Source organism: Pongo pygmaeus, chromosome 4 (genome assembly GCF_028885625.2).
Source record: "Pongo pygmaeus isolate AG05252 chromosome 4, NHGRI_mPonPyg2-v2.0_pri, whole genome shotgun sequence".
In the NCBI taxonomy this organism is placed as follows: Eukaryota; Metazoa; Chordata; class Mammalia; order Primates; family Hominidae; genus Pongo; species Pongo pygmaeus.
Window position 1 is genome coordinate 133,570,183 of NC_072377.2, and position 22,087 is coordinate 133,592,269.

Consider the following 22,087-nt stretch of genomic DNA (forward strand, 5'->3'; position numbering starts at 1 on the left):
TAGGAGGCTTTACAGGGTGGAAGGAACACTTTTATTAGTCCACCCAAAATAGGTAGGTACCTTTTGGTAATCAGGTCTTGAGGGGGTACACTTATTAGCACAAATCAGCATATCTGCATATAGAAGATCTTGCAATGGAGTGGTATCTGGAAAAAAATATCATTTTCGGTCTGACGGGTTCAGACAACAGTTTTAAATGGGATCTCTCAATGTGTGATGAGAACCAGAAAAAAGTGGCTATTTCTAGTAGCTTCGGTACAATTGAGCAAGAAACACCAAAGGATGGTCTTTTCATAACTTTAAAGCAGTGTGGTTCTCAAGTAGGGGGTATATTTGCCCTCTGGGGAATAGTTGGCAATGTCTGGAAACATTTTTGATTGCCATGACTAGAGGGAGGGGCGGTCACTAGGCCTCTAGCGGGAGTAGAAGCCAGTGATGCTGCTAAATATCCTGCAAATACACAAGATGCCCCATCCCCAAGAAAGAGAAATGTCCATTCCAGAAGTCAACAGTGTCAGTTGGGAAACCCTGCTTTAAAGCTTATTTTCTTAGAAGAGGACAGCTTTAATACCTGAAATCTAATTTTATGTTTAGGCCCATGCCTATCTTCGAAGGACTCAATTCCAAGGAAATTCTGTTCGTAATGCATGCTTTCTAATTCCAGTTAATTATAGCGCCTTACAGTGTGCAGAAGGCAGAGGATTGTTTTATTCGAAAGTGATCCCTTTTACTTACCTACAAACAGATATCCTTAGTTTGAATATAAAGTTCAGATTTTTGCTTTTAATAATATTTATATTCCCAATCCAAGTCCTCCCAGAAATAGGCTGAGACGAAAGGAGGCCAGATATCAAATCCATTCCTAGAGATATTGTGTTCTGTGGGACCGAAAAAAGACAAAACTTGAACCTTGACTGGCACTCTAAGGATTAAATTCTGCTGCTCTTCTTAGGGTATCTATCGGACTGTCCCTTTGGTTGTAAGATACCACTGCCATCTCGAGGAGGACTGCATGCCTCTGTGCAGAGCCAACAGGTAACTCGTCCTGGCGGCTCTGTGTACCCAACCACAACCCTAGACTGCCAAGAACACTGCTCATTCGAAGGCGAGCGAAGCCGGGAAGAGGGCCAGCGTTAGGGGAAGGGTGGCACAAACCCTTATGTGAGCTGCAGCACCGGGGCAAGAACAACGGGGCAGCCCAGGCAGGTCTTGGGTCTGCGAGACCACTATGCGTTCTACCGGCAGTCAGAACCGCTGCAGAAGGGGCGCAAGCTGGAAGCTACGGGAACGCAGCCGGCCGCGGAAGCTGGAGGGGGCGGACCCGGCCGGCGAGCGCAGGCGCTCCCTGGCTCACGCGCGCACCTCGGCCCCACCACCTACCCTTCCGCCGCGGCCCGCCCTCCGGGGCGGGGAGGAGAGCGCGCGAGCCGCGGTCTTCAGGACCCGCCCCTTCGCCTCCGCGAGCTGGCGGGCGGGCTGGCTGCGCCGGGAGGCGGGGCCGCGGCGGCCGGCTGGGTGCGCCTCGGCGGCTTCAGAGCTCGCAGACGCTCGGGGGAACATGGCGGCTGCGGAGCCGGCGGTCCTTGCGCTCCCCAACAGCGGCGCAGGAGGCGCGGGGGCGCCGTCGGGCACAGTCCCGGTGCTCTTCTGTTTCTCCGTCTTCGCGCGACCCTCGTCGGTGCCACACGGGGCGGGCTACGAGCTGCTCATCCAGAAGTTCCTCAGCCTGTACGGCGACCAGATCGACATGCACCGCAAATTCGTGGTGCAGCTTTTCGCCGAGGAGTGGGGCCAGTACGTGGACTTGCCCAAGGGCTTCGCGGTGAGCGAGCGCTGCAAGGTGCGCCTCGTGCCGCTGCAGATCCAGGTGGGTCCTGCGGGAGGCCGCGCGCCTCCCTGTTCTCGAGTCGTCACCGTGCTGTCCCCGTCCCCGTCCCTGTCCCCGCCTTCGCCGCGCTCCTCAGGTGCCCCGAGCTGCCCGGGCCCCGGGCCCTGCGCGAGTGGCTGAGTCCGAAGGACTGCGCGGCTTTCGCAAGTTCCGGGGCCGGCTGGGGAATGCCCCTGTCCAAAGGTGATGGTCACCAGCTGTCCCCGGCGGGGGCGTGGGCCTCGTAGCTGGTTTCAGCGCCCGCGAACGCCCCCACGTGTGTGGTCCTCGGTCGCCCGCATCCTCTTTTTATGCCAAGAGCAGGTCCCAGCCTCCTGCGTAACCAAAGGGCTGTGCTGTAGTAGCTGTTTTTATTTTGGGGTGATGGGTGATGCAGAATGGGGGGAAATGAGATCGTGGGAAGTATTGGTCTTAGGGTTTGTTCCTAGAGTTGTGTTAACCACTTGCGGAAACGCAAACTTTGGGAGTCAAACCCTTTACCCCACCTCCCGCCTTCCCAGGCTCTCAGGTCCTTGGGCTTAAGAGTTCCCTAACCTTAGGCAAATAACCATTTGCTTAGCCTCCTCTTAGTAAAGTGTCTACTGACTTGATTACGTTTTGTCGTCTGCATTGAAAAAGTCATTTGACTCCAGGATTGTAATTCCTTCTTAAATACAAATACCCAACTTAAGCTAGACCTTGAGTTCCTGGGCCTGCTGGCTGGGAAAGTTGTTCTACCTGAGGACTACTTAACAGCATTTATTTTAAGCTGTGCTCTCATGCTAGGCGGGTTAATCTCCCGCCCTCTTTAGGATCAGAGCGTTCACTGGCGAATTTATATTTTGGAAAGGAAAGAATATAAGGTATAATTTGGGTAGTACACTGTCAATATCATTTCTTTAGCTGAGAAACTGATAAGTCATTTTTTCAGAAGACCAAACTGAAATGTGGGATTCGGGGATAAAAGAGATTTTAATATTTAAGTGTCATTTTCTTTCTTTTTTGTTTTTAGTTTTTATGGGCACATAATAGTTGTACATATTTATAGGAGATGTGATATTTTGATTCAAGCATACAGTGTAGTGATCAAATCAGGGTAACTGGAATATACATTACCTGAAACATTTATCATTTATTTCTTTGTTCCAAATTCACTTTTGTAGTTATTTTGAAATATACAATAAATTACTGTTAACTATAGTCACCCTATTGTGCTACTGAACACTAGAGCTTATTCCTATTATCTGACTGTGTTTTTTGTACCCATTAACAGTGCCATTTTCTCAGGATTATTCCCTAGTTTTTTTCCGCTGTAGTTGGCAGCTGAATTGATGATGTTTCCTGTCACCCCAACACCTGTGCCAGAAGTGTCCAAAGCAGGTACTTTAGCTTCGATAAAGTTCCTACATTCAGAGGACAAAGTCTGAGACACTGCAGTCTCTACCAGTGGAGAACCTGGAACCAGATACAGTGATCTGATACCCCAGAATCTGACCTGCTGCCCAGATAGGGAATTGCAGTTCTTATGTGCTTAAGACTCCCCATTTTTATGTCTTCAAGCGTTTTCGTGTCTGACACCTCGCTGCAGCCTTCCTTGTCAGTCCTTTTACGTTACTGCTGCCAGAATACTCAGATGTTGGATGCACCTTTGAGAAGTCCATTTATAAAGGCTAGAATCCAGATACTAACTGTGGAGGTCTGGGACTATACTTAGGATGCAGACTTCTTTACGAAGCATCTCCTGTTATGGCTGGGAGGGAGGCTGGACTCTTATCTAAGTTAATGCTATTCTAAACTAGGCCCCAGCTCTGTAAGAGTCCCCCGCTCCAAGGTAGGATTTTTATATTTGAAAATTTCAGGGCCTTGGTCTGGCAACTCTTAAAAACATTCTAGAAATTAATGAAATGTATGTACCTGAAAACGCTTGTACATTCTCAAAAGGCGTTATATAATTCTGGTCACCTGTGGCTTTTGCAGTGTTTTGCTTGGTATAGGAGATTATGTATAGTTCATTTTTTTTTGTGAGGTTTAAAATAACAATAGCATTACTCTATTCCATCTTCAAAAGAAATTTTTTCCACCAACTAGTCTAATAATTCTTAAGCATTAGTTATATTTTTGCATTTATATAGCTTTATATTTTTAATTCTTTAAAAATATTTTCTCTTCTATATTATCTCATTTTAGTAGTTATACTTTGACTTCTTCAGCCTGATGCCTCTCCTAGCTTAGAGGTAGATAAAGGAAAGGGATAGATACATAAATATGCACACACTGTATACCGTATATACCTTCTGATACCTATTTATGTCTATATGAGAAGAGAGATATATATATACACACATATATATATATGCAATATGTGTGTATAATCTCAGAAAGTCATGATATTTCTCATGACTACTGTACTATATTCTTTGGAACCTAACAGCATAATCCTAGAGACTTGGATGTTTTATGGCTGTAAGAGACCGTACAGTTCATTCCACAACATGTGAGTGGCAGCTTTAAATGCCTGGCACAGTGAATGCAAACTTGGATTCAATTCTTGTTCCTTACCTAATAAATGAACTTTCACTTTGAGGAAGTGCAGAAGAACATAGGGAGGTGGAGGTGAGTAACTTGCTGCAGGTTACGTGGCAAGTCTCTGCATATGCCTGGCTAGCTCCTCCGCAAATGCGTGTGGAGGAGCTAGCCAGGCATATGCAGAGCGTCACTTACAGCCGAACACAGCACTACTGCTTGCATGTTTAATGAGAATTGAGCAGTCTGGAAAACAAGTCACAAACTTGAGCTCTTGTTTGTTCATTTGTCTTGATGCTGCTCCTTGTTCTTTGGAATAAATGCTTGTCACTTAGGAAGACTCAAGGTGGCCCATCAGTGAGTCCATGTTACTGGGGATGGTAGGCCCCTTCTTGAAGGCAGGGACAAAGAGCACAAGTTTGGCCACGTGTAGTTCATTGCGTAAATAGCGATTTATTATTTCTCCACACTTGGGCCCTGGAGCCTCTGTGGCCCTGGCTCACGTACTGTTAGTCTAGAATGTATTCTTCATTTGCGCCATGGTATGAGTTGCCTTCATGCTTGTTGTGACAGCTGTGGCTGGTGACCTTGTGAAACACGGTGGCTGCTTTGCCACACTGCACCCGTGCTTGTTAGTGGTTCTATGAGAACTGGTCTTTAAGACCCCCATTGCCAGTATTAGGCTGTGGTAAGTTTTTGGTAACTTCTTTTCTTAAATATTCTGTCAAAGTAACAGTGTCTGCTGACAGCTCAGGTAGATGAAGGCATAGCTCATGTTTCATGCTTGGTTTGTATGTCTGCAACTTTGCCAAATGCTTGAGATCTGATGAATTTTGAGACACGGGAAAGAATATAAATGAGAGGATTATGTAGTGGGGATTTGGGTCATTTTTATGACTTAAAAGTTTTAATTTTTCAAAAGGTATTTTCCAAGTTTTAGCTAAAGGAAACATTTAACTATGAGAATTTACATAAATGTGGTATCATGCTACCACCAGTGCATTTTCCAGCCTGTGGCCAGGAAAGACAGAGCCCAGGGAGAAGAGAGGAGGAAATGGACAGTGTAAGAAGGATGCCAGTGAGGGGATTTTACTTCTGTACATAGCAGGGAAGGCTTTGGCAGCTTTCTGTGGCCAGAAGATAAGGGCGTTCCAGGGAAGGTTATTTTGACCTTTTCCCAAGATGGTTAACTGGCAGGGCATTTTGCTCCAGCTTTCATTTTCTTGGAAGTTTATTACTATTATTATTATTTTAAACAGGGGCATGCACATTTTATAGCTAGAAGAGACTGACAGGTTCATGGTGGGAAGGGAGGGAAGGCAGGAGGAAAGGAACCTTGTCCGCCTTTGGCTTGATAGTTTGAAGGTAGTGGTTTTTGATTACAAGACCTTTGCCTCTGGAGCGTGGCGGGAAGAGCGGGTAGATGAGCTAATGCTCAGAGAGGAGACAGCTGGATCCTGAGGTATTGTCTCCACCCCATTGGTTTGATGTGTGTCACTTTAAAAAAAATTAACATTCCAGAATAATACCTAAAGCATTGTATCCTTTTTTGCTCCTTGTGAATACATTAAAGCTACCTATAAATAAACTGTGTTTGAGAGTAGGAGCTATGATCTGAATTTTGAATTTTTTTTCTTGCATTTAGCTAACCAAGGAAATCCTAATGTAGATTCTAATGTCATTGTGGTCCTGGGCTTGTCTAGCTTCACCTTCACCCCAGTCTGAGGTACAGTCTTAAGAAATCCTTCAATCTTCACCCCTGGGGTGGGTGGAGACAGCCAGCCTTCCTTGGGGATTTAGAAAACTCATACCTTAACTGATAAGCTACGGTTGTAACCTTATGCCAGTGACATCAATGTTCACAATAGGTGAATATGTTGTAAAAATAAGAGCCAATAAGTATTATTTCACAGCCTAAATTAAAAAGTCCCCGATCTGTTTTTCCAGGAACAGTCTTGTCTTAGTGATTTGGTAAGGTCTTGGTAACATCTGGAAATCTACTTTATAAATTACTTTATGATTCACTTTCCTTATTCTGCATATTATGTTAACATAACAAGTTATGCAATGTTAGCATTCCTATAAATGTATTTATAGGTTTCTAAAGGGATCTTAATTGTAAATATTTATCCTCATTAGAGGGTAAGTTTTTTAACATATGCTAAGTTTTAGAGTGTAGTGTTTCATATATGAGGGACATCAGAATAGCCTAATACATTTATTGATTGATTATATGAAGCCCATTTAGTCCTTGAAATACCCCTATGATGCAGATACTATTTTTCTTGCTGTGTTACAGATAAGGAAATTGCATGTGGAGATATTTACCTAAGTTCATGTAATCGAAATTAGTGAAATTGAGATTTGGACTCAGATTCTAATGCCTACTGAGGCTTGTGCTATAAGGGGATCTTTGTAACCTGGGGGAGTCACATCACAGACCTCTGTTGTAAGTGAGTTGACATTGGAGCCAGGCCTTACTATAGCTGTGGTCATCAGATTTCCTCAGAAACACTTGGGAGTGAAATAACGATCCCCCAGGTCCCCTTGCAGACTTTCTCCCCAACAGATCATGCCTATTTTGTGACTCTAATTGACTACCAAATTTTTTAAACATCGCATTTATAGTTTCAAATTTTAATTATTCCAAATCCCTGTAGTAATTTGCTATGGGGCTGGGTGATGTGAAAAGTCTTTTGAATATGAAATCTAAGGTCAAATCCCAGCTATGACAATTCTTAAGAAAGTAGACAAAATATTTATACTTGAATCTGATCTCTTAAACTCTTGGTTGAGGAAGCCATTGGCTGTGATCAACTTTTTATATTTAAATATATATATATATATTTGTATATGTATCATGTGCAAATGTGTGTGTAGGACTATATGTAGGCATATAGATATACAAAGGTGTGTAGATACATATATTTATATGTGATTTGTTTATATTCCTTAAATATGCATAGATCTGTAATTGCTATGCTTTTACTCCTGGTGGCATTTGGTCCAGTCCACTTTTAATTTGCTGAAGCAGGACTGGCTGTCTTACAGTTGCAACATGTAAATGTTTGGCTACTGGCGATATTTTTAGTTACCTTAAAGATTTTGGTTTAAGAGAACTTCATGAGTCAAAGTAAGAAATTTCCGAAATGTAGAGTTGTATGATTTTAACAGCCTGTTGGAATTCATGTGGATTTGGGGAGAGGATTTGGGAGGATTGGTTGGACATGATTAAAGTTTTTCAGTATGTTTTTGGTAGCCACAAAAGTTCCTTTCTGTTTGTAAGGTATAGAGGTTATTCCCCTATCATAGCATAGGGAGGCCATTAAAAAAAAAAAACAACTAACTTTTTATTTTAGAATAGATTTACAATAAAGTCGTAAAGATAGTACAGAGAGTTCATATACTCCTGTACCCAGATTCCCTGTTGTTTTTGTTTGTTTGTTTGTTTGTGAGACAGGGTCTTGCTCTGTTGCCCAGGCTGGACTGCAGCCTCAACCTCCCATTCTCAGAGGATCTCCCCACCTCAGCCTCCTGAGGAGCTGGGCCACCAAGCTCAGCTAATCAAAAAAAAAACAAAAACAAAAACATATATATATATATATATATATATGGTTGGGTGTAGTGGTTCACACCTGTAATCCCAGCACTTTGGGAGGCCAAGACAGGCAGATCACTTGAGCCCAGGAATTCAAGACCAGCCTGGGCAACATGGTGAAACCCCATCTCTACTAGCAGTACCAAAATTAGCCGGGTGCAGTGGTGCACGCCTGTAATCCTGGCCACTTGGGAGGCTGAGGCACAAGAATCGCTTGAACCAGAAGGTGGAGATTGCAATGAGCCGAGATCACGCCACTGCACTCCAGCCTGGGCGACAGAGTGAGACTCTGTCTCGAAAAAATATGTTTTGTAGAGACAAGGTCTCACTATGTTGCCTAGGCTGCTCTTGCAATCCTGGGCTTAAGTGATCCTCCCACCTTGGCCTCCGAAGTGCTGGGATTACCAGCATGAGCCACTATGCCCAGCTGGATTCCGTAACATTAACATTTGATATTCCTGCAGTACATTTGTCACAACCAAAGAACCAACATTGGTACGTTACTATTAACTAAACCACACTTTATTCATATTTCACTAGCTTTTTCCTAATGTTTCTGTTCCAAAATCCAAACTAGGATAGCAATTACATTTAGTTGTCTTGTCTCCTTTGGCTCCTCTAGTCTGTAGCAGTTTCTCAACTTTGTTTTTAATGACCTTGACAGTTTTGAGGAGCACTGGTCAGATATTTTGGTAGAATGTCCCTCAATTTTGATTCATTTGATGTTTTTCTCATTGTTGGACCGGTGTTGTGAAATTTCAAGAGGAAGGTCATGAGGGTCATTCTCATCACATCATATCAAGGGTACATGTTATTAACATGATGTCATTAATTACATTAATCTTGATCACCTGGCTGAGACACAGTACTCAGGTCTCTCCTTTGTAAAGTTACTCTTCCCCCTCTATACTCTCCTCGTAAGAAGCAAAGTACTAAGTGCAGCCACATTCAAGAGGATGTTGGGAGTTAAACACCTTACATAGATACTCTCCACATCATATTCAAGAGCATGTGCAGAATGTTTATGAAAGGTAGGGTATTTTTTATTCCGTAAATTGTAACCTGTACTCTGCTTTAAAAACATGCCTTGCCACTGTATTCTCTATGGTTTCTTTGTTTACTGAGTTTGTGGATGGTAAGTTCCTATACTAGAGAGATTTCCCAGGGCAGTGAGGATTTTAGGGCTGTATTTTTGACCTCCTCAATGTGTGTCTAATATGACACATCTGATGCGGTCCCCTGTCCAGAACCCACGGCTAAAATGAAGGGCAGGAAACACCAGCTGGCAAGAACTGGAGACCACAACTCTGGATATTTAGGATTCCTGGGTAGGTAAGGATTTATTCTTTTAAACACCTCAACTTAAAAATATCTTGACCATTTTATAATGTAGTCCTTCTGAAATATATAATTTAACAGTTTTCTTAATGAGTGTGCTGGAATGATGTTTTCCTAATTTATAAGTTAGAACAGCTTGTTACTCTTCCACTGGAGGTCTAGACTGTAGCGTTATTTGAGTTTTGACCTGTTTTTATTGTATTTTGAATCTTTTCTCTGTCAGTCATCATTTCTTCCTGCTATCAGTTTGCCTGCCTCCAGCAGTTTCCTTCCTGATTTGCTGTTTATAGCCTTCTGTTAATTTAGAATCCAGACAATGAAACTTGTTAGGAATGTATACAGAGGTAGTCAATACAGTATAAAATAGGATCTGAGAGCTGGAATTCTAAGCAAGTGTAAGCTTTAAGCATGTTAGTGAATGGCCTCCACCACACTTATGCAACTGCCCAGGAATTTTATTTTTCATATTTTTTTTTGTTTTTGCTGGTTCTGACCTGTTGTGAAATGGTGAGATTGGCTTAGTTGCATTATGCTTATTTCAGTAGGCCTGCTGCAGGCAAACTGCTTTATGTAGTGTGCCCTAAACACATTGTGGATGCCTAGGAGTCCATGATTCAAATTTATAAAAATGTAGATATTGAGCCTTTTGAGTCAATATTTGATGTTTACAGAGAATTTAGTGATTGGTTTTTAAAATAGTATCCTAAATGCACAAAAATTAGCCTTCCCAGCAATGCATTTATATTAGTATTTAAGATCCTAGTCACTGGTTTTGAAAATGACCAAAGTGGAGGCATAATACTTGCATTAAAAATTAAGCAAAGGAACAGCCAAAGCTAGAACATATAATATGCTTGAGAATTTATTTTAATCTTACTTTACTGGAAAAGTAGGAAAACCCTGTACATAGAGTAAGAATTACAGATGGCTCTCACATTCTAACATGAATTTGGTATTGGATTGTGCATAGCTAGTTAATACACATCTATAGAGTCAGTACCAGAGGGAGTTCTTCAGACCAGGACATAGATAAAACAAAGTGCAAACCAATTAGAACAGTTATATCATTAAGGATTAAAGATTTCTTAATGGTTAATTTAATTCATGTAGTAATTGTTTCCAGAGAGTCAACCCCTGCAGAGATACTAGGGAGAGTCTAAGGCTGTGCTGGTGGTGAAGCCACACCATGTAATCCGGACACAAACTCCTTTAGAATATTATTCATAATCATCTGTAGGTGGTTTTAGGGGAAGCAAAGTAGGATAATTAGAGGGATGATTTAAGGGAGTGGCTAGTAAGGGTATTGATAATGGTTCATTCAGGACTAGAACAAATCCTTTACAGAACTTCCTGCAATTTGCAAAAGAAAGAAAAGCACCTCAGACTTTTAAGAATCCAGTGAGAGTAAATTCTCATGTTTAATGGTGATTTTTGCTTTTTAGTGGATCCATATTGGGCCCAAATTGTTATAGACCAACTACAGCAATTAATATGAGGTTTGGTAATCTAATATCCACTTTTTGTGGATATTATTATTGTGATAACTATAGTTTAAGAATGGAGATGTCAAATATAGGTCTCTTCCTTGTGAAGTAAACGACAGTTCATTTAACAGCAATGGTGTGCTTGGTATCATTTCGTTGCATTTTGTTTGAACTCTAAAAGTTATTCTTGAGAATAGCATTTTCATATTTCTATCTTGATGATAGCAGTAATTCTGGATTTGCTTCTGTTTTTTTGTTTTTAGTTTTTATGTTCCTGCTACAGATATTTTAAGTTTTACTTTTTATACTTAACAAGCAGCAACATCAGATTTTTTTCTGTTGTAACACTTTTTCTGATTATAAAGAAATTTCTTTAAATAATATTCAGAAAATATGTTTAAATAACACTTGGAAAATATAGGAATGGTATAAAAAAAGAAATTACCAACACCCCTAATTATATAACCACTTGTTAATATTGTAATATACTACTACTTTTATTCATATTTTTACATTATTGAAATACTATTGAACTGCACTTTTTAAAAATTAATATTATGAGTATTTTTCCTTGGATGGTATGAATTCTTTGAAGACATATACATATGTTTTTTAATTGGCTAAAAAATGTTTTGTCATGTGAATGTGTTAAAATGTGTTATACCATATCTGTATTGTTGGCTGGTTCATTTCTAATTTCCACTATTAAAAGCAATTCAGAGAACATCTTTTTGGGTTATTTTTTTTCCTATAATTCAAATACTTTTTTTGGATAATAGCTGTAGAAATTGATTTACTGGCTCAAACAATAGGACCATTTTTCTTCCTTTATTGACCTCCACTGAAAATAAATGTCATTGTACAACAAGTGCTAAATCATTCTTTTTCTTTTTTCCTCAGCTCACTACCCTGGGAAATCTTACACCTTCAAGCACTGTGTTTTTCTGCTGTGATATGCAAGAAAGGTTCAGACCAGCCATCAAGTATTTTGGGGATATTATTAGCGTGGGACAGAGATTGGTATGCTTGTTTATTTGGTCATATTTGCTGAATCATGGTATACACTCATATATACACATATATGTATATAGCTAATTGTTTTTGTGTTTGGTTATTTGTTTCAGTTGCAAGGGGCCCGGATTTTAGGAATTCCTGTTATTGTAACAGAACAATACCCTAAAGGTCTTGGGAGCACGGTTCAAGAAATTGATTTAACAGGTGTAAAACTGGTACTTCCAAAGACCAAGTTTTCAATGGTATTACCAGAAGTAGAAGTGGCATTGGCAGAGATTCCCGGAGTCAGGAGTGTTGTATTATTTGGAGTAGAAGTAAGTACCTGTTACTATGATTTAGGTACAATATTATTTATAGAAAACTCGATATTTGTGGAATGTTATTTCATATATGGTATGCCGAGTAGGCAGTAATAATGAGGAAAGATAGCCACCATGTATTATGTTCACTATTTGCATGGCACTGATCCGAACATTTTATAGCTGTTTATTAAGTCCCTTCCAGCCACATAAGAGCCAAATACTCAGTAGTCTCCCCATGTTAAAGAGGATACTAAAATACCGAGATGTTGTGTAACTGACTTGAATGTATGTAAGCTGATTGATTCTTGGTTCTGTATTTTTAACTACTACTTTTGGAATACATTTTCACCAAAGGCATTTTTGTAATATATGTGTTGTAGGATTTCAGTTATGTCATATTTTTGTGCTAGAAAAACCTTGGAGGTCATGTAGTTCATTGTCCTTCAAATCATGTATGTATCTTTTTACAGGGGAAAAATACTAATGGATTCCTATTGCTGATTTCAATTGATTTATTCCTAGCTTTTATACAACTATTAAACTAAAATTTTAAAAATTATGAAAAAAACACTAAAACAATGAAATCAAAATATTAATTCAATGTGATTATGACAATTTGAAGGTAACTTTTATAGTAGTAGGTTTTAACAGTAGAAAGATACTTCCTCAGGCTTAGATGTATGTTCAATATTTCTATATTTTGGCACAGTAAAGAAGAAGCCTGTTTTGTATAAATATGTCATACCAAGTGCTGTTGCTGGCTTTGCACCTTTTTTTGCTTGTTCATCATCATTAGACCTTATGCTCAATCACAATTATCTTTGAGTAGTCCTTCAATGCTAATTTTAATGAGGTGTCATTTGATAATTCTCCAAAATGCTCTTGTCATGTGAAGATAAAGTTGACGTTGTGGCATCATTGAAATGTACTTTCATTGGTTGTAATACATGATTCAGTCATTGTTGAAGCCTGTTTTCACTCTATAGTATCTGTTAATGAATTGACACAAGTTAGTACTTACAAAGATGGAATCTGTATAATACATTTGCGGATGATATGAACTAGGTATTTTTTTCCTGTGTCATAAGTTATTTTTAACTTGGCCTACCTTTACTACAGAGTGCCTCGTAATGACTCAGTTTTCCCACTAAGTTCTCAGTCTGCAAGACTGCAGACTCATTCTTCATGTTGGACACTTAGGGTGAATGAAGAAAAAAACTCAAAGTCGCACCAAAACTGAGTGCTAGTAATTCAGCTATGTGAAGGTCATCCAGATCACATGGAGCAAAATCTTTAACAAATTCTTGTAGAACTCTAAGAATATGTTTAAGGTTCTTAGTATCAGAAACATTGGCCTAATTTAGTTCCTGATTTTACAAATGAATAAACCAAAACCAGAGATACTGTTTTATGCTCCAGATTATCTAGCTAATTAGAAGCAAAACTAGATGTAGAACAAGGTCCTTAGATGATTTGTAGTGCTCTGTCTGCTTTATCATGTTGTTGTACATTTGTAAACTACTTTTAGTTTATCATGTCATTACATATGATTTTTGTACTTTTCTACTAGACTCATGTGTGCATCCAACAAACTGCCCTGGAACTAGTTGGCCGAGGAGTCGAGGTTCATATTGTTGCTGATGCCACCTCATCAAGAAGCATGATGGACAGGATGTTTGCCCTCGAGGTAATTGTCCTGCTTGGGAATAGATCGTTTGTCAAGTTTTCCAAATAAATTAGAAGAATACTGGATATTTAACAGTAATGAAAGGTTTACCTCCTAAATTTGAGTTGGTCTGGCAATATCAGACTGATTGATTTCAACTGTGCACTGACTGACCCTTACGGCTTCACCGCCATATCCTATTTTATGTCTCATTTCCTCCTTAGATCAGGGTTTCTAGCGTTGCCACAAACTCCTTTACATCTTTCGTCCTATGTTTGCCCTAGTTTTATACATGAACTAGGAGATATTCCAAGAAGCCTAACCTAAACTGTTTAGAGGTTTGCAAATTAAAAATAGCTCAGTTGAGTTTAACTCATTTAGCCAAAAGCTAGAGCAGAGCAGGCCTAACCCGGTTTAACATGTAGTGGACCTTCTGTATCCGCAGGTTCTATGTCTGTGGATTCAACCAACCACAGATAGAAAATATCAGAAATAAAAAGCAATAAAAAATAACATCACAACAATAAAAATAAAAATAGAATGATAGTGCAGAATAACATCTATTTACATAGCATTTACATTGTATTGGTATTATAAGTAATATAGAGATGATTTAATGTATATAGGATATGCATAGATTATATACAAATACTATGCTATTTTATATCAGGGACTTGAGCATCCATGGATTTTGGTATGGGGTGGGGTGGCATCCAGGAACCAGAGATGACTATTAGATTTCCTCAGACTTGAATTTCTGGGACTAGGTGGTATGTCATTGACTGTGGACACCACTCACATCCAGTGTTTCATGGTATTCTGGCATTAGAGTGTCACCATGTCCCATGGAATCAGGAGTCTGTAATACTCTGTCAACATTGCCCAACAGTAGGATGTCAAGCATTTTCTTTTCCAAGACTGTTAAAAAGCAAACTACCACATAATCTTGGGAAATATTCGATCCATATTGTGGTTTGATCTCTCTCGCTCTCCTATTTAGTTCTAATTTTGTAATAATTTTAGAGCAATGTGCATGTGAATTTAATTGCTGAGTTCTTTAACTGTTTATTGAGAATGGGAAATACATGGGTTTGTTTTGTTGAGACCCTCCAGTGTTCTATGCACAGTCTGGCCTGTGAACTGCCTTGTCTGTAGTAGGAATAGTAACTCATCCCTTTAGCCTACTGTGTTCCCCAGGGTGGTAAGATAGAGCAAATGAGAAAGGGGAGGGGCTTATCAGAGGAAAGAAGGGATAAGAGTACAGGGCCACAGGGTGGTGGGAAGCAGGCGGGTAGCTGGCCACAGCAGTTGTTTTAGGGTCCTTATTGGCTCTCCCTTCTCTATTATTGCTGAAGCAGAATCCTATATTGAGATTACACATAGAAATTATTTATTTTGTTTAGCTATTTTCAAGTCCATTAGGCTATTAGATTCTCTGGTAGTTAGGTACTAAGTATTGCTACTTCTTCCAATCTCAACAAAGTCATTTAATCCATTTCTTTTTTTTTTTTTTTTTTTGAGAGATGGAGTCTTGCTCTGTCACCCAGGCTGGAAATGCAGTGGCACAATCTTGGCTCAACTGCAACCTCCACTTCCTGGGTTCAAGCAATTCTCCCTGTCTCAGCCTCCCGAGTAGCTGGGATTACAGGTGCCCGCCACTGCACCCGGCTAATTTTTGTATTTTTAGTAGAGATGGGGTTTTGCCATGTTGGCCAGGCTGGTCTCGAACTCCTGACCTCAGGTGATTTACTTGCCTCGGCCTCCGAAAGTGCTGGGATTACAGGCGTGAACCACTGTGCCCGGTCAGACCTTTAATCTATTCTTACAGTCATGAGTTAATCAACTCCTGTTTTTCAGGTTTTCCTGGTAACCAGAGTTTAAACACTTCACTGTCAGGTCCTCACCACCTCAGCAAGCAGCTCTTTCAGCCACTGTGGATAAACCTTTATTGTAATGCTGAGGTCCAGAACTTTGGAAATAAAAAACAAAAAACACAAAACAAACTTCCTTGCTTGTAAAAAAGGACTTTTTTCAAGGACTTTTCTCCTACATTCATATTTTCTTAGATATGTCTTTGTTATGGCAACTTAATGACAAAATTTTGATTGGCAATTCTGTCTTTGCACAAGACTCAGATTAAAAACAATTCCCATCTGAACCATTCTTTTTAGAGGCAGTCTGTAATGTCTCGGATTAGGAATCCACACAATGTGGGGATAACGTGGGTTTGAACGCAGGTTCTGATGTTTTGTAAATTTGTGTCTTTGAGCAAGTTGTGTAATCTCTATGCCCAGATTTCTCATTGGTGAAATGGAAATGATAATAGCAACAAGATCATAGGATTTTTGTGAGAATGGAATGAGATATTGATAGCAGTTAGGACAGTGCATGACACAGTAAATACTCAGATGTTAGCTGCTGCTTTTTTTGTTGTTACTGATTGTTGTCTTCACGTGGTTAGTCACCAGAAATGTGTAAGTATATAACCTCTAAGACCCAGAAGGGACTGGTTCTTGGAAGTTCTGAGAAGGGAGGGAAAGAATCTGTTGTCTGGGGTGGATTTGGAAGGGCCTGGAGTACCAGCATTGCCTGGGGTTAAAGTGTTGAGGTTGAAAGGGAAAACCGATCATAGATAAGTCAGGTGGTGATTGATAGGGAAGACCTGCCGTATTGCAGATTTTTTTCCTTTTAGTCTTGATTTGATATGGAGGCGATTTACCTTGTTCCTAAATTTGAGGAGGGGGGCAATGTTAAGTGTTCTGGTTTGTTTTCGTAAGTGTGAAAGTTAAAATACCATTGTGGTCCTCTCCCCTTCCTCTCTATTCCTGTAGAACATAACTACTTAAGATAATTCCCAAGACTAGCTATATTGCCTGTTAAGATTATTTTAAGATTCATAGTTTGCATTGTTGAAACTTCACTGTACCAGGGTCTGTGGCATGTGCTTTATTCAAGAAATGTTTTCTGGGTATTTGTCATCTGAAAGACATTACTTCTTTCAACTAACAATTGTAGAGTGCATGAAGAATAAGAGAATAAAATCCTCTCTTGACCTTGATGTCCTTGTACTTCTGGGGAGTTTTAGTGTTGCTTGGAAATCTAATGGGTTTAGTCTTTTTCCCCCCTCTCTGAGGCTTTCATGACTTAGTGCACATGCATTTTTTAGGTTTGTGGGTCAGAGCAATCCTTCTTTTCCTTTGGCCTAGTTGGATTAGTTTTGCAAGTGTAAGGGGAGAACTTCAGAAGTCTAATGCACAGGTACCCGTGTGCATTAAATGGCTGGAGTTTTAACTGCCCCTTTTTAAGCCAGGAGAGAAAGTGGACTTGGGACCAGCATTGTCAGGATGGTGGGCAGGGACCTGCTAGGTATGTCTGGAAAGCTCCTGCTGTTCTTTCTCTGCTCAGGCACCTTCTTTGGTTGGGAAAGGGCAGGCACTGTGGGAACAGCTAAGAGCCAGATTGAAAACCATTGCATTTGCTAAGCTACACCTTTCCCTAACACAGGTTCCGGGCTAGATTATTTTAAAACCCAGTCAGTGTTGGCCACATTTCAGTCTTGAAGCAAAGCGATAGTGTATGGGTGTCACTTTCCTAAAATGTATTTCTGTGATGTACACTTCCCACTCTGCCCCTGCTATGGCCACCTGAGTCTCAGCATCACTGAGGCTTGTTAGGCTCAGGTCAGTAGAGCACTAGGGAGGGCTGGACATTGTAGACAGGCTTCTTGCAGCGTCACCAGATTCCTTCCTTAGACCTGGGAACAGGTTTATCTTTCCTGCCTCACTAAGGAACTGGGGAGATTATCGAGAACTAACCTTTATTGGCACATTGGAGTATACAGTGTAAAGCACTCTCACAGACATTGAAAGCCTGTGATTTAGTCCTTGATTCAGACTGAATCATTGCAAGTCCATTGATTCAACAGTGAGCAGTAAGGAAGACAGGGCTGAGCAGGGCAGGCAGCTGGTGATGGGGAGAGCTGGACATGAATGACTAGACATTCAGTGCTGTTTTCACGCAACTGGACTGCAGCTTATCATATTTATTATCTGCCTTTCTGTCTGAAGCAAGCACACAATCTTTTCACATTTTTGAATGGTTTTGATATGATTAATCAGCGGACTGTAAAGCAAGGAGGAGGAAATTAGGGCTTCCAGAAGTCTTAAACAAATCCTCAGAGATAACTCACCCCTGGTGTGTGTCTGAGCTTATTGCCTTACCCCAGGCCCCCAACCCCCATAAATAGCTGCTGTTTTTGTTTTGTTTCATTTTGTTTTTTTAAAAAATTGCTGCAAAGTTCTGGTTAGCTGCTCTGCACCCTTTTCTGTACTGGTCATTGAGGTCCAAGCTTGCTTTCTGACAGGTAGGTTATGGCTTATACTCCCTTGTACTTCATTACGGATAAAGATAAAGAGTCTGCCAGTGGAAAGGTTCAGTCTGCTGATGTACAGCCATTGAAGGAAGACTGACTTACACTCAGCAAGGCTATTTTGGCTCTGCAAGGGCTTCCTGGGTTTTTTCCTCTGACTTACCTAGGAATTGTTTCCAACCACTTCCTCTTTCACGCTTTTTACATATACGCTTTTTGTGATAACAGTTTGTGTCTTTTTTTCCCTGGGATTTCTGATAACACATAAATCCAGAGAATGAATCTGTGCTATAGAATTCTTCTATTTTCTTCCTTTCCTCTCTCTACCCTTTCCCCCCGACTTTCTGTTCTTTGCTGTCTTCCTTCCCTTCCTTCCCCTTTCCCTTCTCCTTTCTGTCTGTCTTTTCCTCCTTGAGCTTTCTGTCCTTAGTATTATGATTCCACTGGGGTAGTTTGGCAAGGATATTCTTTGACCTGTCAGTGAAACTTTACACAACCTTGAATTTTACACTCTTGTTTAGTGGTATTAAAATGTTTATGATGGCAGTAGTGGTGGTTCTCTTATCATCCAGGGGGTCTCCTGACACAGAGAGAGCTCTTTTAGCACCAGTCATTTCTAGACAAGGGAACTCTTAATTATAGGAAGGACTCATATGCTATAGGTCAGATGTTTGGGTGCAGTAAAAAGAAATTAAGAACCGTCATTTTAATTCTTATAGTAGTTTTAATCCAATTAAACAATTTATATGAAATTTGATAGTAAATTACTAATGTAATGTTCTAGCAGCTACAATCATATCTGTAGTACAGCTAATGGAGCTTTAAAATATTACACTCCCCTCGATTTTTAAAACATGAAGAGCTACAAAATGCCAGGAGTGCCAGGCATAAGTATTAATATGCATCACGATCTCATGTATTATCAGTTAAACTACAGAGGGGGAAAAGTGGACAGAGGCACCTTTTAAAAAAATCTCAGTAGTAGAAATAGAAATAAAAGTTTAATAAATTTAGAAGTCACAAGCAGCCCTCATTTGAGTCAGTGAATGAGTAAGACATGAAGCACAAACCTGCCAGGAGTGTTCAGGAAATAGCAGCAACTAAATGTCCAGATGTTCAGTGATGGGCATATAGTAACAACCATTCCTTTTATTTCTCTCATCTCATGTTTTACAGTCATTTGCCTTGATGACTCTCCTGTTCTGGGCACATATATGTCATAACTTTGGCTACCTGTTCCGTTTTACTCATTCCTAGTCCATTTTACTAATATTAAGAATAATCATATTGACTTTGTGGTATGCCTGGTCTTGAAATCCATCCCCATCACTGAACTTGATGGTATGGCTGGGAACCATGGTTTCAGTGGAGGACACTAATTAATGCATCCCAGCATAGTGTTACTCTTCTGAAATAGTGTTCATTCTCATGCTCATTTCTTGATTTGCCTTTATCTTTTTGTTCAAGCGTCTCGCTCGAACCGGGATCATAGTGACCACGAGTGAGGCTGTTCTGCTTCAGCTGGTAGCTGATAAGGACCATCCAAAATTCAAGGAAATTCAGAATCTAATTAAGGCGAGTGCTCCAGAGTCGGGTCTGCTTTCCAAAGTATAGGACATTTGAAGAACTGGTATGCTACTCACTGGTGAAGGACAGTCAGGTGAAAGACTGTAAGCCCACACAAGCTCTTCTTATCTCTACTAGAATTAAAATGTTAAGTCAAAAACAGCTCCTTTTTTGCGCCTCTTAGTGAAACTTAACCAGCTAGACCATTTGAGTACCAGCATTTAGTTACAAACGTCAAAGGCTTCCGGTGCTGCTTACCTTCCTTTTTTGTTAATGTGCTTTTATTTATTAAAAAAAAATTACAATGAAGGTGCCTGTTTTGTCTATACTGTGTACTCTGATCGTATCTTTCCAAAGTGCAGACTCTTGTGAAGTTTTCTTAAATTGTGCACTTTAAAGAAAGTGAAGTACCAACAATGATTTGACTTTTATATTACTGTAAGATGTTATAATGTTAATGTGGATGTAGTACTTTTACTTTACAGATTGATTGGAATAAGATTATCGTATATGAATTTACCCACAGGTCTCTGAATCATGTTACCCACTCCCCTCACAATGTTGTCCACTTACTGATTGAGTTGCATTGATCTATCCATACCAAATGATGTTGAATAATTACCTACCTTTCTTGACTATACTGATTTCTTATTTTGGTCACTGTTACTAAATCTCTGTTAATGTTCTCTCTTTTAACTGAAAAGGGATGGGATAGAAGGGTTTGCAATGCCATATTATTGGTGGAGGGCTGTTTTAACATCTTTGAAGTATGACTTTAGCTGAATATCTTTACCACCATCTTGAATATATCTTCTAGTGTCCACAAGATTTAGCAAAAAGATAAAGCCTGGGTAGAATATCATTTTAAAATGTTCATGTTCTGTTCTATATTTTCTTCACCTACTCTCCAAATATTGTAATGCAAAAAGTATCAATAATGATTTGGTAGTGTTAATTTTGTGGTCATTGTTACTCTTCGATAAATTTATTTTCGTGAAATACTTATTAGAGGGTTTTGAAATTTTTTCAAATATGTGAAATGTGAAACATTGCTGTCTTTTCTATTAAAGTAATTAAAGAAAATGTATTGTGATTGAAATTATTTTGTCCTCTACAAGATGGCTCTATGAGTATTCTTCCAGGGATTCTAATATTTATTTAAGGTAATAAAATCTTGACATTTATAATCTTTCAACTCATGGGAATTTTCAAAGAAGGGAAGTCCTTTGTACGTAGGGGCAGATGGATTTTACTAAAGGGTGAAAGGCCTTCTTCATTAGGAGCAGATTTTTTTTATTTTTCCTATTGGCAGTGGTAACAAATAGCAACCTGGTGTGTTTAAATACTTTTTTCCAACCATTTGTGTGTCAAAAAAGAAGAATCAAAGATTTCTGCACCTTTAAAAAGTTTTTATTAAATTTAACCTAGTGCTTCTCAAACTTTAATATGAATGCAAATTATTTGAGGATGTTGTTAAAATGCTGATGCTGACTCAGTAGGACTGTTGTGCAGCCTGAGGTGACATTTTGCATTTCCAAGGTGACATTTCGCATTTCCAAAAATTGGGCATTTTCCACCAGTGCTGTTCAGAAAGGACCATATTTGAAATAGCGAGAATTTAACTCACAGACAACTGTTTTCCTCCACTGCACCCAAACCTTTCAGGGCTCAGTGAAATACCAGTACAGTGAAGCCTTTTCACAGGTGAAACCACTTCTGTGACGCCAGATTAGTTTCCCCTGCCTTCATAACAAACTATTATACCACAAACAGTGTCGTAAAACAACAGTACAAGTGTATTCTCGCAGTTCTGTAGGTTAGAATTCTGAAATGAGTCTTAGTGGGCTAAGATCAAGGTATCAGTAGGGCCGTGTTCTTTTCCGGAGGCTGTACGGAAGAAGCTGTTTCCTTGCTGTTCTGTGCTTCTAGCATTCACCCATTTTTTTTTTTTTTTTTTTTTTTTTGGCCCCATTTCTACCTCCTCTAAGCCAACGAAGGTGTATCTGGTTCTTCTTATGTCACATTTGTCTGACTCACTCTTCTGTCTTTCTCATTCTGACTTAAGAGCTCATGTGATTTAAGGTCATCTGATCAGAACCTTATTCCATCTGCAACCTAAGTTTTCTTTTGCTGTGTAACAACATATTCACAGCTTCCAGGGATTACAACATTAACATCTCTGGTGGTCACTCTTTATAACACAGACACCACCATGTGATTTAGTATTTTATTTCATTTTGTCATTTGTCATATTTCCATCTTTCCCGCTATATTATAAGCTCTGTGGAAGCAGAGACTGTGCATTATATATAGTCATTCTGGAAACATTTTGAAAACCCACTAAGTTCTAAACATTGTGC

At 39.8% G+C, this 22,087-nt stretch overlaps 1 protein-coding gene across 1 annotated transcript; it reads left to right on the top strand.

The window, feature by feature from the left end:
- Positions 1-1,443: 1,443 nt before the first annotated feature.
- ISOC1 (isochorismatase domain containing 1) lies at positions 1,444-20,810 on the top strand. The gene is made up of 5 exons (XM_054488321.2): positions 1,444-1,867; positions 11,711-11,830; positions 11,935-12,138; positions 13,697-13,813; positions 19,629-20,810. The coding sequence occupies exons 1-5, from the start codon at positions 1,559-1,561 to the stop codon at positions 19,773-19,775; spliced, it is 897 nt and encodes a 298-aa protein (XP_054344296.1). The 5' UTR covers positions 1,444-1,558; the 3' UTR covers positions 19,776-20,810.
- Positions 20,811-22,087: the final 1,277 nt, after the last annotated feature.

Coding starts and splice junctions, on each gene's coding strand:
- ISOC1 (XM_054488321.2), top strand. CDS start 1,559: ATGGCGGCTGCGGAGCCGGCGGTCCTTGCGCTCCCCAACAGCGGCGCA. Junction 11,831..11,934: donor TTAGCGTGGGACAGAGATTG/GTATGCTTGTTT, acceptor TATTTGTTTCAG/TTGCAAGGGGCCCGGATTTT. Junction 13,814..19,628: donor ACAGGATGTTTGCCCTCGAG/GTAATTGTCCTG, acceptor TTTTTGTTCAAG/CGTCTCGCTCGAACCGGGAT.